The 11,577-nt window shown below is 45.9% G+C and overlaps 1 protein-coding gene across 5 annotated transcripts; it reads right to left on the bottom strand.

Moving 5' to 3' along the window:
- Positions 1-9,064: 9,064 nt before the first annotated feature.
- Positions 9,065-11,569, bottom strand: LOC119365798 (serine/arginine repetitive matrix protein 1-like). 5 transcript variants are annotated; one of them, XR_005175760.1, is made up of 3 exons: positions 10,916-11,558; positions 9,529-9,673; positions 9,065-9,231 (listed from the first exon to the last, which is right to left on the bottom strand). XR_005175760.1 is itself a non-coding variant. In XM_037631441.1 (3 exons), exons 1-3 carry the CDS (start codon positions 11,565-11,567, stop codon positions 9,170-9,172), a joined length of 450 nt encoding a protein of 149 aa, XP_037487338.1. In that variant the 5' UTR covers positions 11,568-11,569; the 3' UTR covers positions 9,065-9,169. The 5 variants fall into 5 exon arrangements, 2 of the variants coding, with proteins under 2 accessions (XP_037487338.1, XP_037487339.1); XR_005175759.1 differs by having other exon boundaries at positions 10,952-11,557; XR_005175761.1 differs by having other exon boundaries at positions 11,005-11,557.
- Between the last annotated feature and the right edge of the window lie 8 nt (positions 11,570-11,577).

Raw genomic sequence — 11,577 nt, 5'->3', positions numbered from 1 at the left:
CGATCCGCCTTAACTACACTGCGCGACCGACCTGGCCCGTCGGTTGCGCGCGCCTCAGCAGGTCCTGTAAAGATCGTCCTCGAGTTCATCGCGCCCCTTCACCAATCGAGTAACGGGCTGCCGCTGCGTCGCCTCGTCGGGCCGCGGCACCGCCGCCCCGTGGTTCTCCTCCCGGCTGCATCAACTCGCGCGTCGACTCTACGTCGCCCCTTCGGGCCATAGTGTCGCGATACGCGGCCCTGCCCGCCGCCTCGAGGCCGTCCCCACGGTTGCACCGATCCGCGCTCCGCCGCCCCTTTGGGCTATAGCACCGCGGCCTGCAGTCCCCGCTGCCACCCCAAGGCCTTCCCGTCGCCACCTCGACCCGCATGCTGCCGCTGCGTCGCCCCTTCGGGCCGTGGCCCACGGTCCACCGCCGTCCCCGCGTCCCGACTTCCCGTCGTTTATGCTGTGCCGCCTCCCTTGGCACCGGAACACCACTGTCTGCGCCGGTCTTCGTCACGCTATCGGGTTCTTCACCTTCTTCGAGCACCGCCGCCACGCTCCTAACCTAGCCGCCGCCGCCGCTACCCCTGTAGCCGTCTCCGCACGTTCACCTCCTTCGTCTTCGTCCACACCAGCCTGTCACCAGCGTCGCATCATCTACCCTGACCACTTCATCTACTCCAACAACCGCCGGCGACATCCGCCCCGTGCCGATTAGCGCCGCAACCGTCATCAAGTCCTTCTCTGTAGCCTCTCTGACTTCTTCGATATGGCGTACAGCTCGTGCAGGTCCCAGTCTACGCATGCCCGGTGCTGGCAACATCGAAGCGTGCTTTCGTCCACGACGTGTCCCCGGGCCTGGCAAGCCTGGTGCGATGCTTCGTCAACTTCGTCTTCGTTCGTCTATGCATGCCCGGTGTTGGCAACACCGGTGTGTGCCTTCATCTATGATGTGTCCCCGGGCTTGGCAACCCCGGCGCGACGCGTCGTCAACAACATCTTCTCCCCGGTGCACTACTATTTCGACACTACTGTTCCCATGACTAACTCAGCGCCTCCTTGCGCCCGCGGCTCCATGGCGACTTCCTCGACATCGGCCACGCCGACTCGACATCGGCCACAACATTCTTCACACGGCAACATCGACCACAACTACACCACCCTGCGCTCTCGGCTACCTCGATAACGACACAAAGGGCTACCGCCTTGCTTGAGCAACCTCGTCAGTTTTCACTCCAGCCACGACTTCCGCGATGCATCGACCGTTATGACTGTGGGGGGTGTCCGTCGGCTTACCTTCGGATTCTTCTCCGGTGTCACCGTCTGCGTCGCTACCATTGTGACTGCGGAGGGATGTTGAGTATAAGGGTTATTTAGGAAACGTAGGATAGCGTAGGATTTATACTACCTTGACTTGTACTCTAAGATGACAATGTACTCCTATATATATGCCCACGAGGCTCAAGCAATAACAATAACTATTCCACCAAATCCATCTCTCCCTTTCTAACACTGACAGGTAACCCTCATATGATGCCCAAATATGGGCAGATATGGGGGCGTGTTCGTCACGTAGGACTGGCAAATAGGGTCTCACGCAAACTCGCTCGGAAACCTGGCAGTCCGACGGACGCCTTCTCCGTCGTGGCAGTGTGAACGCCATGTGGCACAACTCCGGCTCGTTGGCCGAGGCCAAATCCGCCTATTTAATCCGGACGGTGTCCCCCAACCCTAGCCCATCCACCTCCTCCCTCTCTGCGCTGCCACCCGAGCCCGTCCACCTCCTCTCCCCCGTTCTTCCATGCTCCCTGGCATCGCCATGGTCTGACGGCTAATCACCACATTGTTGGGGAACGTAGCAATAATTCAAAATTTTCTACGTATCACCAAGATCAATCTAGGAGATTCTAGCAACAAGAGAGAGAGAGAGAGAGGATGTACATCTTCATACCTTTGAAGATCGCTAAGCGGAAGCGTTACTAGAACGCGGATGAGGGAGTCGTACTCGCAGCGATTCAAATCGTAGAAGATCCGATCTAACACCGGACGGACGGCGCTTCCGCGTTCAACACACGTACAGCCCGGGGACGTCTCCTTCTTCTTGATCCAGCAAGGGGAGAGGAGAAGTTGAGGGAGAGCTCCGCCAGCACGACGGCGTGGTGGTGAAGCTTGCAGTTCTCCGGCAGGGCTTCGCCAAGCACTACTATGGAGGAGGAGGTGTTGGGGAGGGAGAGGGCTGCGCCGGGGGAAGGGTGCGGCAGCCCTCCCACCTCCCCTCTATTTATAGGGGCAAGGGAGAGGGGGGTCAGCCCCCTCTAGATGGATCTAGAGGGGGGCAGCGGCCAAGGGGGGAGGCTTGCCCCCCAAGCCAAGGGGGCGCCCCCTTTAGGGTTCCCCCCCCCCCCAACCCTAGGCGCATGGGCCCTAGGGGGGTTTGGCGCCCAGCCCACCTAGGGGTTGGTTCCCCTCCATATTCAGTCCATAGGGCCCTCCGGGGCAGGTGGACCCTCCCGGTGGACCCCCGGAACCCTTTCGTTGGTCCTGGTACAATACCGATAAACCCCCGAACACTTCCGGCGACTGAATAATGACTTCTCATATATAAATCTTTATCTCCGGACCATTTCGGAACTCCTCGTGACGTCCGGGATCTTATCCGGGACTCCAAACAACATTTGGTAACCACATACTAATTCCCATAACAACTCTAGCGTCACCGAACCTTAAGTGTGTAGACCCTACGGGTTCGGGAATCATGCAGACCTGACCGAGACAGCTCTCCGGCCAATAACCAACAGCGGGACCTGGATACCCATGTTGGCTCCCACATGTTTGATACGTCCATTTTGCATCATGCTTTTATATCAATATTTATTGCATTATGGGCTGTTATTACACATTATATCTCAATACTTATGGCTATTCTTTCTTATTTTACAAGGTTTACCATGAAGAGGGGGAATGCCGGCAGCTGGAATTCTGGCTGGTAAAGGAGGAAACATTGGAAACCTATTCTGCATTGCTCCAAAAATCCTGAAACTCCACGAAACATGTTTTTGGAATTAATAAGAATTATTGAGCGAAAGAAATACATCAGGGGGCCCACACTTTGGCCAGGAGAGTGCCCCCCCTACTGGGTCACCCCCTGTCTCCTGGGCCCCCTGGTGGGCCTCCGGTATCCATCTTCTGCTATATGAGAGCTTTTACCTTGGAAAAAATCGTGGGCAAGTTTACGGGACGAAACTACGCCGCCACGAGGCGGAACCTTGGTGGAACCAATCTAGGGCTCTGGCGGAGCTGTTCTGCCGGGGACACTTCCCTCCGGGAGGAGGAAATCATCACCAATGTCATCACCAACGATCCTCTCATCGGGAGGGGGTCAATCTCCATCAACATCTTCACCAGCACCATCTCCTCTCAAAACCCTAGTTCATCTCTTGTATCCAATCTTGTATCAAAACCACAAATTGGTACCTGTGGGTTGCTAGTAGTGTTGATTACTCCTTGTAGTTGATGCTAATTGGTTTACTTGGTGGAAGATCATATGTTCAGATCCTTAATGCATATTATTATCCCTCTGATTATGAACATGAATATGCTTTGTGAGTAGTTACGTTTGTTCCTAAGGACATGGGTGAAGTCTCGCTATTAGTAGTCATGTGAATTTGGTATTTGTTCGATATTTTGATGAGATGTATGTTGTCTTTTCCTCTACTGGTGTTATGTGAACGTCTTCTACATGACACTTCACCATTATTTGGGCCTAGAGGAAGGCATGGGGAAGTAATAAGTAGATGATGGGTTGCTAGAGTGACAGAAGCTTAAACCCTAGTTTATGCGTTGCTTCGTTAGGGGCTGATTTGGATCCATATATTTAATGTTGTGGTTAGGTTTACCTTAATACTTCTTTTGTAGTTGCGGACACTTGCAATAGGGGTTAATCATAAGTGGGATGCTTGTCCATGTAAGGGCAGTACCCAAGCAACGGTCCACCCACATATCAAATTAAGAAAGTACCGAACGTGAATCATATGAACGTGATGAAAACTAGCTTGACGATAATTCCCATGTGTCCTCGGGAGCTCCTTTATCATTATTAGAAATTGTCCAGGCTTATCCTTTGCTACATAAAGGATTGGGCCACCTTGCTGCACTTCATTTACTTTCATTGCTTGTTACTCGTTACTATTTATCTTATCACAAAAGTATCTATCACCTACAATTTCAGTGCTTGCAGAGAAAACCTTACCGAAAACCGCTTATCATTTCCTTCTGCTCCTCGTTGGGTTAGACACTCTTACTTATCGAAAGGACTACGATAGATCCCCTACACTTGTGGGTCATCAAGAATCTTTTCTGGCGCCGTTGCCGGGGAGTGTAGCGCTTTTGGTGAGTGGAACTTGGTAAGGAAACATTTATATAGTGTGCTGAAATTTTCTGTTACTTGTCACTATGGAAACTAATCCTTTGAGGGGCTTGTTCGGGGTATCTTCACCCCGACCAGAAGAGCAAAGAGTTGCTCCTCAACCTACTGAACTTTATGAAAATATTTACGTTGAGATTCCTTCAGGTTTGATAGAGAAACTGCTAGCTAATCCATTTGCAGGAGATGGAACATTGCATCCCGATTTGCACCTTATCTTTGTGGATGAAGTCTGTAGATTATTTAAGCTTGCAGGTATTCCCGATGATGTTGTCAAAAGGAAGGTCTTCTCTTTATCTTTGAAGGGAGATGCATTGACATGGTATAGGCTATGTGATGATACGGGATCTTGGAATTATAAACGATTGAAGTTGGAATTTCACCAGAAGTTCTATCCTATGCATCTTGTTCATCGTGATCGTAATTACATATATAATTTCTGGCCTCGCGAAGGAGAAAGCATCGCTCAAGCTTGGGGGAGGCTTAAGTCAATGTTATATTCATACCCCAATCATGAGCTCTCCCGGGAAATGATTATTCAAAAAATTTATGCTCGGCTTTCTCTTAATGATCGCAACCTGCTCGATACTTCTTGTGCTAGTTCTTATATGATGAAGACTATTGATTTCAAATGGGACTTATTGGAAAGAATTAAACGCAACTCTGAAGATTGGGGTTCCGACGATGGTAAGGAGTCAGGTATGACACCTAAGTTTGATTGTGTTAAATCTTTTATGGATACCGATGCTTTTCGTGGATTTAGCGCTAAGTATGGACTTGACTCTGAGATAGTAGCTTCTTTGTGTGAATCTTTTGCTACTCACGTTGATCTCCCTAAAGAGAAGTGGTTTAAATATAATCCTCCTGTTGAAGTGAAAGTAGTTGCACCTATTACAGTTGAAGAAAAGACTATCACCTATAGTGATCCTATTGTTCCTACTACTTATGTTGAGAAACCTCCTTTTCCTGTTAGGATAAAGGATCATCCTAAAACTTCGACGTTCGCAAGAGTAATACTAGGACTTATACACCCCCTGAGCAAATCAATGTTGAACCTAGTATTGCTATGGTTAAAGATCTCTTGGATGATGATTTAGATGGGCATGTTATTTATTTCTGTGATGAATCTGCTAATATTGCTAGACCAGATACTAAGATACATAGACCTGTCGTAGGCATGCCTGTTATTTCTGTTAAAATAGGAGATCATTGTTATCATGGTTTATGTGATATGGGTGCTAGTGCTAGTGCGATACCCTATGATCTATATAAAGAAATTATGCACGACATTGCACCCGTTGAATTAGAAGACATTGATGTTACTATTAAGCTTGCAAATAGGGATACCATTAAACCTATTGGAATTGTTAGAGATGATTTTTGTCCCATTATTTTTGGTAGACCCTTCTTGAATACAGCTTGTGCTAAGATTGATTGTGAAAAAGATATTGTCACCGTTGGCTTAGATGGTATGTCTCATGAGTTTAATTTTGCTAAGTTTCGTAGACAACCACGTGATAAGGAACCACCTAGTAAAGATGAAATTATTGGTCTTGCTTCCATTGATGTGCCTCCTACTGATCCGTTAGAACAATATTTGCCAGACCATGAAAATGATATGTTTATGAAGGAAAGAAGGGAAATAGATGAGGTGTTCCTTAAACAGGAACCTATGCTGAAACATAACCTTCCCGTTGAAATTCTTGGGGATCCTCTGGGTGATCCCGTGTTTGAACTCAAACCATTACCTGATAATCTTAAGTATGCTTATCTTGATGAAAAGAAATATATCCTATTATTATTAGTGCTAACCTTTCAGAGCAAGAAGAAGAAAGATTATTAAAAACTCTAAAGAAGCACCGAGCAGCTATTGGATATACTCTGGATGATCTTAAGGGCATTAGTCCCACATTATGCCAACACAAAATTACAGTGGAGAAAGATACCAAACCAGTTAGAGATCCTCAACAACGACTAGATCCCAAGATGAAAGAAGTGGTAAGAAAGGAGATACTAAAGCTCCTTGAGGCAGGTATAATTTATCCCGTTGCTGATAGTGAATGGGTAAGCCCTGTCCATTGTGTTCCTAAAAAGGGAGGTATTACCGTTGTTCCTAATGATAAAGATGAATTGATCCCGCAAAGAATTATTATAGGTTATAGGATGGTAATTGATTTCCGTAAGTTAAATAAAGCTACTAAGAAAGATCATTACCCTTTACCTTTTATTGATCAAATGCTAGAAAGACTATCCAAACACACACATTTCTGCTTTCTAGATGGTTATTCTGGTTTCTCTCAGATACCTGTGTCAGCGAAGGATCAATCTAAAACTACTTTTACTTGCCCTTTTGGTACTTTTGCTTATAGACGTATGCCTTTTGGTTTATGTAATGCACCTGTTACCTTTCAAAGATGCATGATGGCTATATTCTCTGATTTTTGTGAAAATATTTGTGAGGTATTCATGGATGATTTCTCCGTTTATGGATCCTCTTTTGATGATTGTTTGAGGAACCTTGATCGAGTTTCGCAGAGATGCGAAGACACTAGTCTCGTCCTGAATTGGGAAAAGTGTCACTTTATGGTTAATGAAGGCATTGTCTTGGGGCACAAGATCTCCGAGAGAGGTATTGAAGTTGACATAGCCAAAGTTGATGCTATTGAAAAGATGCCATGTCCCAAGGACATAAAAGGTATAATAAGTTTCCTTGGTCGCGCCGGTTTTTATAGGAGGTTCATTAAGGACTTTTCTAAAATCTCTAGGCCTCTGACTAATTTATTGCAAAAAGATATTCCTTTTGTCTTTGATGAAGATTGTGTAGAAGCATTTGAAATACTTAAGAAAGCTTTGATCACTGCACCTATTGTTCAGCCACCTGATTGGAATTTACCTTTTGAAATTATGTGCGATGCTAGTGATTATGCTGTAGGTGTTGTTCTAGGGCAAAGAGTTGATAAGAAATAGAATGTTATCCAGTATGCTAGTAAGACTCTTGATACTGCCCAGAGAAATTATGCTACTACTGAAAAAGAATTCTTAGTAGTTGTGTTTGCATGTGATAAGTTTAGACCTTATATTGTTGATTCCAAAGTTACTATTCACACTGATCATGCTGCTATTAAATATTTTATGGAAAAGAAAGATGCTAAGCCTAGGCTCATTAGATGGGTTCTCTTGCTCCAAGAATTTGATTTACATATTATTGATAGAAAGGGAGCTGAGAACCCCGTTGCAGGCAACTTGTCTAGGTTAGAGAATGTTCTTGATGACCCACTGCCTATTGATGATAGCTTTCCTGATGAACAATTAGCGGTCATTAATGCTTCTCGTATTGCTCCTTGGTATGCTGATTATGCTAATTACATTGTTGCTAAATTTATACCGCCTAGTTTCACATACTAGCAAAAAAAGTTCTTTTATGATTTAAGACATTACTTTTGGGATGACCCACACCTTTATAAAGGAGTATATGGTGTTATTAGACGTTGTGTGCCTGAGCATGAACAGGAACAGATTCTACGCAAGTGTCACTCTGAATCCTATGGAGGACACCACGCTGGAGATAGAACTGCACACAAGGTACTACAATCTGGTTTTTATTGGCCTACTCTCTTCAAAGATGCTCGTAAGTTTGTTTTATCTTGTGATGAATGCCAAAGAATAGGTAACATTAGTAGACGTCAAGAAATGCCTATGAATTATTCTCTTGTTATTGAACCATTTGATGTTTGGGGCTTTGATTATATGGGACCTTTTCCTGCCTCTAATGGTTATACACATATTTTAGTTGCTGTTGATTACGTTACTAAGTGGGTAGAAGCTATTCCAACTAGTAGTGCTTATCATAACACTTCTATAAAAATGCTTAAAGAAGTTATTTTTTCGAGGTTTGGAATCCCTAGATATCTTATGACTGATGGTGGTTCACATTTTATTCATGGTGTTTTTCGTAAGATGCTTGCTAAGTATGATGTTAATCATAGAATCACATCTCTTTATCATCCGCAGTCTAGTGGTCAAGTAGAGTTGAGCAATAGAGAGCTCAAATTAATTTTGTAAAAGACTTTGAATAGATCTAGAAAGAATTGGTCCAAAAAACTAGATGATGCATTATGGGCCTATAGAACTGCATAAAAAAATCCTATGCACTACATGAATCAGCTAATTTGCCATCCGCCAAGGCAGACGGCAAAGGCACGGACGGCGGACGGCAAAGGACTTTGCCGTCTGCCGCGAACGGCAAAATGCACCGACAAAGAAAGGATCGGTAAAGAGCTTCTGTGCCGTCTGCTTTCCTAAGCGGACGGCAAAGGGGCCTTTGCCATCAGCGGCGGACGGCAAAGAAACCCGACGGCAATAAATTCGTCGTTAGTCCGTTGGGTGGCTAATGACAGTGTTTGCCGTCCGCGGCTGACGGCAAATAGCATCAAGCCTTTGCCGTCCGCCTGATGACGTCAGTTGGACGTCACTGCCCAGCAAGTCTTTGCCGTCCGCGGCTGCAGGGCAGATGGCAAAGAGCCTATATTGCCCAATTTAATTCTGTTTTTTCTTATATCAATTCATTTTCACATAATATCAAACACACACACACACACATATTACCAACAGTCATGAACACATATATATCCAACACAAATTACCAATAGTCATGAACACATATATATCCAACACATATTACAAATAGTAGCAAGTTTCATCCATACATGCATATACATAGTTTCATCAATATTACACAGTTTCATCCATAGGTAGCAAGTTTCACCAAGTCAAAACTATCTTATCACTAAGATCTTCTCTGGATCTTCTTCTTTTCTTCCAACCTGCATAACAAAAACACCAAGAAAGAGAGAATGAGTTAGGAGTAGAAATGTAGCATTTCACTTGGTGAAATGCAATGCTGTACGAGCCAGCACTTCAGATCAAGACAATCTTAAATTAGTGTAAAGTTATGACAGATCCGTGCATATGTAAATAAAGCAATTAACCATAGTTGTACGTCCTAGCTACTCTAGCAAATACTCCTACTCTATTGCAATACAGAAGAACATTGTGCTGCTGTAGTAGGTAGAGGAGTAGGAACAACATGCTGCTTGTGGGAAACTAATCCAAGGACGCACCTGGTGGCCGATGGGCTTGGTCGGCGCTGCTCCGGTGAGGGGCATCACTCCGGCAAGGAGGAGGCCCATGCAGCAAGGAGGAGGCTCGTGCGGCAAGGAGGATGCTACTCCCAAGACTCCCATGCATGTCGTCCTCAGGATTTACCTAAAATATATAAGCAACAAGGATGAGTACAAAGACTCAGCAAGTTCATAAAGGAATAATAAACAGTACTCATATCAATATACCAAGACTCGGTTAACACCATACACTCATTAGTGTTCAACACATATAATGGTGCCCTACATGCCTACATGCTCAGCTCATTTCATTTCGTATACCGGTATAGCTTGAGTGGACGCCCGTCGACATCCACTCACTCCAATATGTGGAGGTTGCTTCCAAAGTAGGTCGCAACCCAACAATGAAGGTCTCAATGTGCCCACCAAGGTAGTGCACGCCTTCATTCACTATCATCATGAGTGCAAGTATGCAAATGCAAGCATAGTACTTGAATCAACATATCATGGTCATCGTCATCGCCATCATAATAAACATCATTGACATGGAAGATATCATAAATAAAAAATGGAATGTAGAGATTGTGCAAGTCATTATCCCGTCATGAACTTGCCTCAACCGCGGAGCACAAATTGTGAGGCAAACGGTTCCGAACTCGAAGTACCCACACTTGTCATCAAGCATATATCCCAGTCACAGCAAAGCATGGTCTCAACACATAAGAATATATAATTTAGTGGTGCTCCTACGCACAAGACCCCAGCTCATACGTACGTTATCACATTGTAAGTCCTCATATCATCAACGATGACAAAATGTGACAAAATCTTAGAGTATAAGTCTAGTTACAATCACCAAGTCAAACGTAAAATTCTGTCCAACATAGTACAGTCATCTTAATAATTTCATAGGATTTAGTGTATAACATGAAATCTAACAAATAATATATGTTTAAGCATCTGCAGAATATCCTCTACAATTTTTGTGTTGTGACTTTAATTTAATTAAACCTTTAGCATGGCCTAAACTGCCATACAACAAATTCTGCACCCCAGGAACATAAATTTCGGGACAGAAAACTAAAATGATGGCTGCTCTCAAACCGTACATCCAAACGAAGCAAATAAGTACTCTACGGAAACCTTGGAACTTTATCTAAAACTTATGTAAAGGGGCCAACTCTAAATTCTAAGCATAGCTAACTCATTTTTTAGATAGAAGCTTGCTGTCAAGAACTGTCAGGCACTGCAGTTTTTAACTGAACCAAGTTCAGTGATGTACAGCAAGGGAAAACCAGTGTACAAGAGCATTTCTAATCCTCACGTGTAAGATAAAACAGAATTATAACTTGCAAACTAACTCCTCTCCCCAGGTTTAATTGCTTACACGCATATAGACATGTTCGTCAAGCTGTTGGCATACCTGAACAAGCAAAACAGGCCACATCAAACAATCCAGCCAAGATGCTAACCCACCTACAGGAACTATGTTGCTCCAGCGCTAAAGATCGAACCAAGAGTGACACAAGGAGTTGGAGAAGCAACAGAGCGGGGGTGGGCCGATGGCCAGCAGCAGCCCGTGCTCCACCGGCAGCAGCGGCGGCCACGACGACGCAAGGAGCAGGGGAGCGGGAGCAGCCTCCACACGGCAGCGGCCACGACGAGAAGCGGCGCCAAGAACAGCAGCAATCTCACAGCGATGGCAATCACGCCACCAGCAGCAGCAGCGACATGACGGCTGCGGCCTCCAATGGATAAGATGAGAGGAAGACTTGGAAAGGGGAATAGAAGAAAACCCGGTCTTGAGCACAACATACAGCGGCGCAACGGCCGCGAGGCAGCGTGGGGCGGCGGCGGCGACACGGGGACGCGGGCGGGGCGCAGAGGAGCTCGATGCTCGGCTCCCATGGCGGCGGCGGATCTCGAGGTCGGGGCGACCGGCGACGAGGCTTCCGCGGCGGGGCGGCGAGCTTGTGGGGAGGTGGGGGCGACGCGGGGACGCGGGCGGGGCGCAGAGGAGCTCGGTGCTCGGCTCCCATGGCGGCGGCG

Source organism: Triticum dicoccoides, chromosome 2B (genome assembly GCF_002162155.2).
Source record: "Triticum dicoccoides isolate Atlit2015 ecotype Zavitan chromosome 2B, WEW_v2.0, whole genome shotgun sequence".
NCBI classification, from domain to species: domain Eukaryota; kingdom Viridiplantae; phylum Streptophyta; class Magnoliopsida; order Poales; family Poaceae; genus Triticum; species Triticum dicoccoides.
The sequence above is the reverse complement of the archived record's forward strand: the minus strand, read 5'-3'. Positions and strand labels throughout refer to the sequence as shown.

Bases quoted from the DNA above. Each gene is read 5' to 3' on its own strand.
- LOC119365798 (XM_037631441.1), bottom strand. From the start codon at position 11,567: ATGGGAGCCGAGCACCGAGCTCCTCTGCGCCCCGCCCGCGTCCCCGCG. The intron at 9,674-11,324 runs GTTTTCTTCTAT...TATATATTTTAG, and splicing joins TATGTTGTGCTCAAGACCGG to GTAAATCCTGAGGACGACAT. The intron at 9,232-9,528 runs GTGCGTCCTTGG...TTTGTTATGCAG, and splicing joins CCAAGCCCATCGGCCACCAG to GTTGGAAGAAAAGAAGAAGA.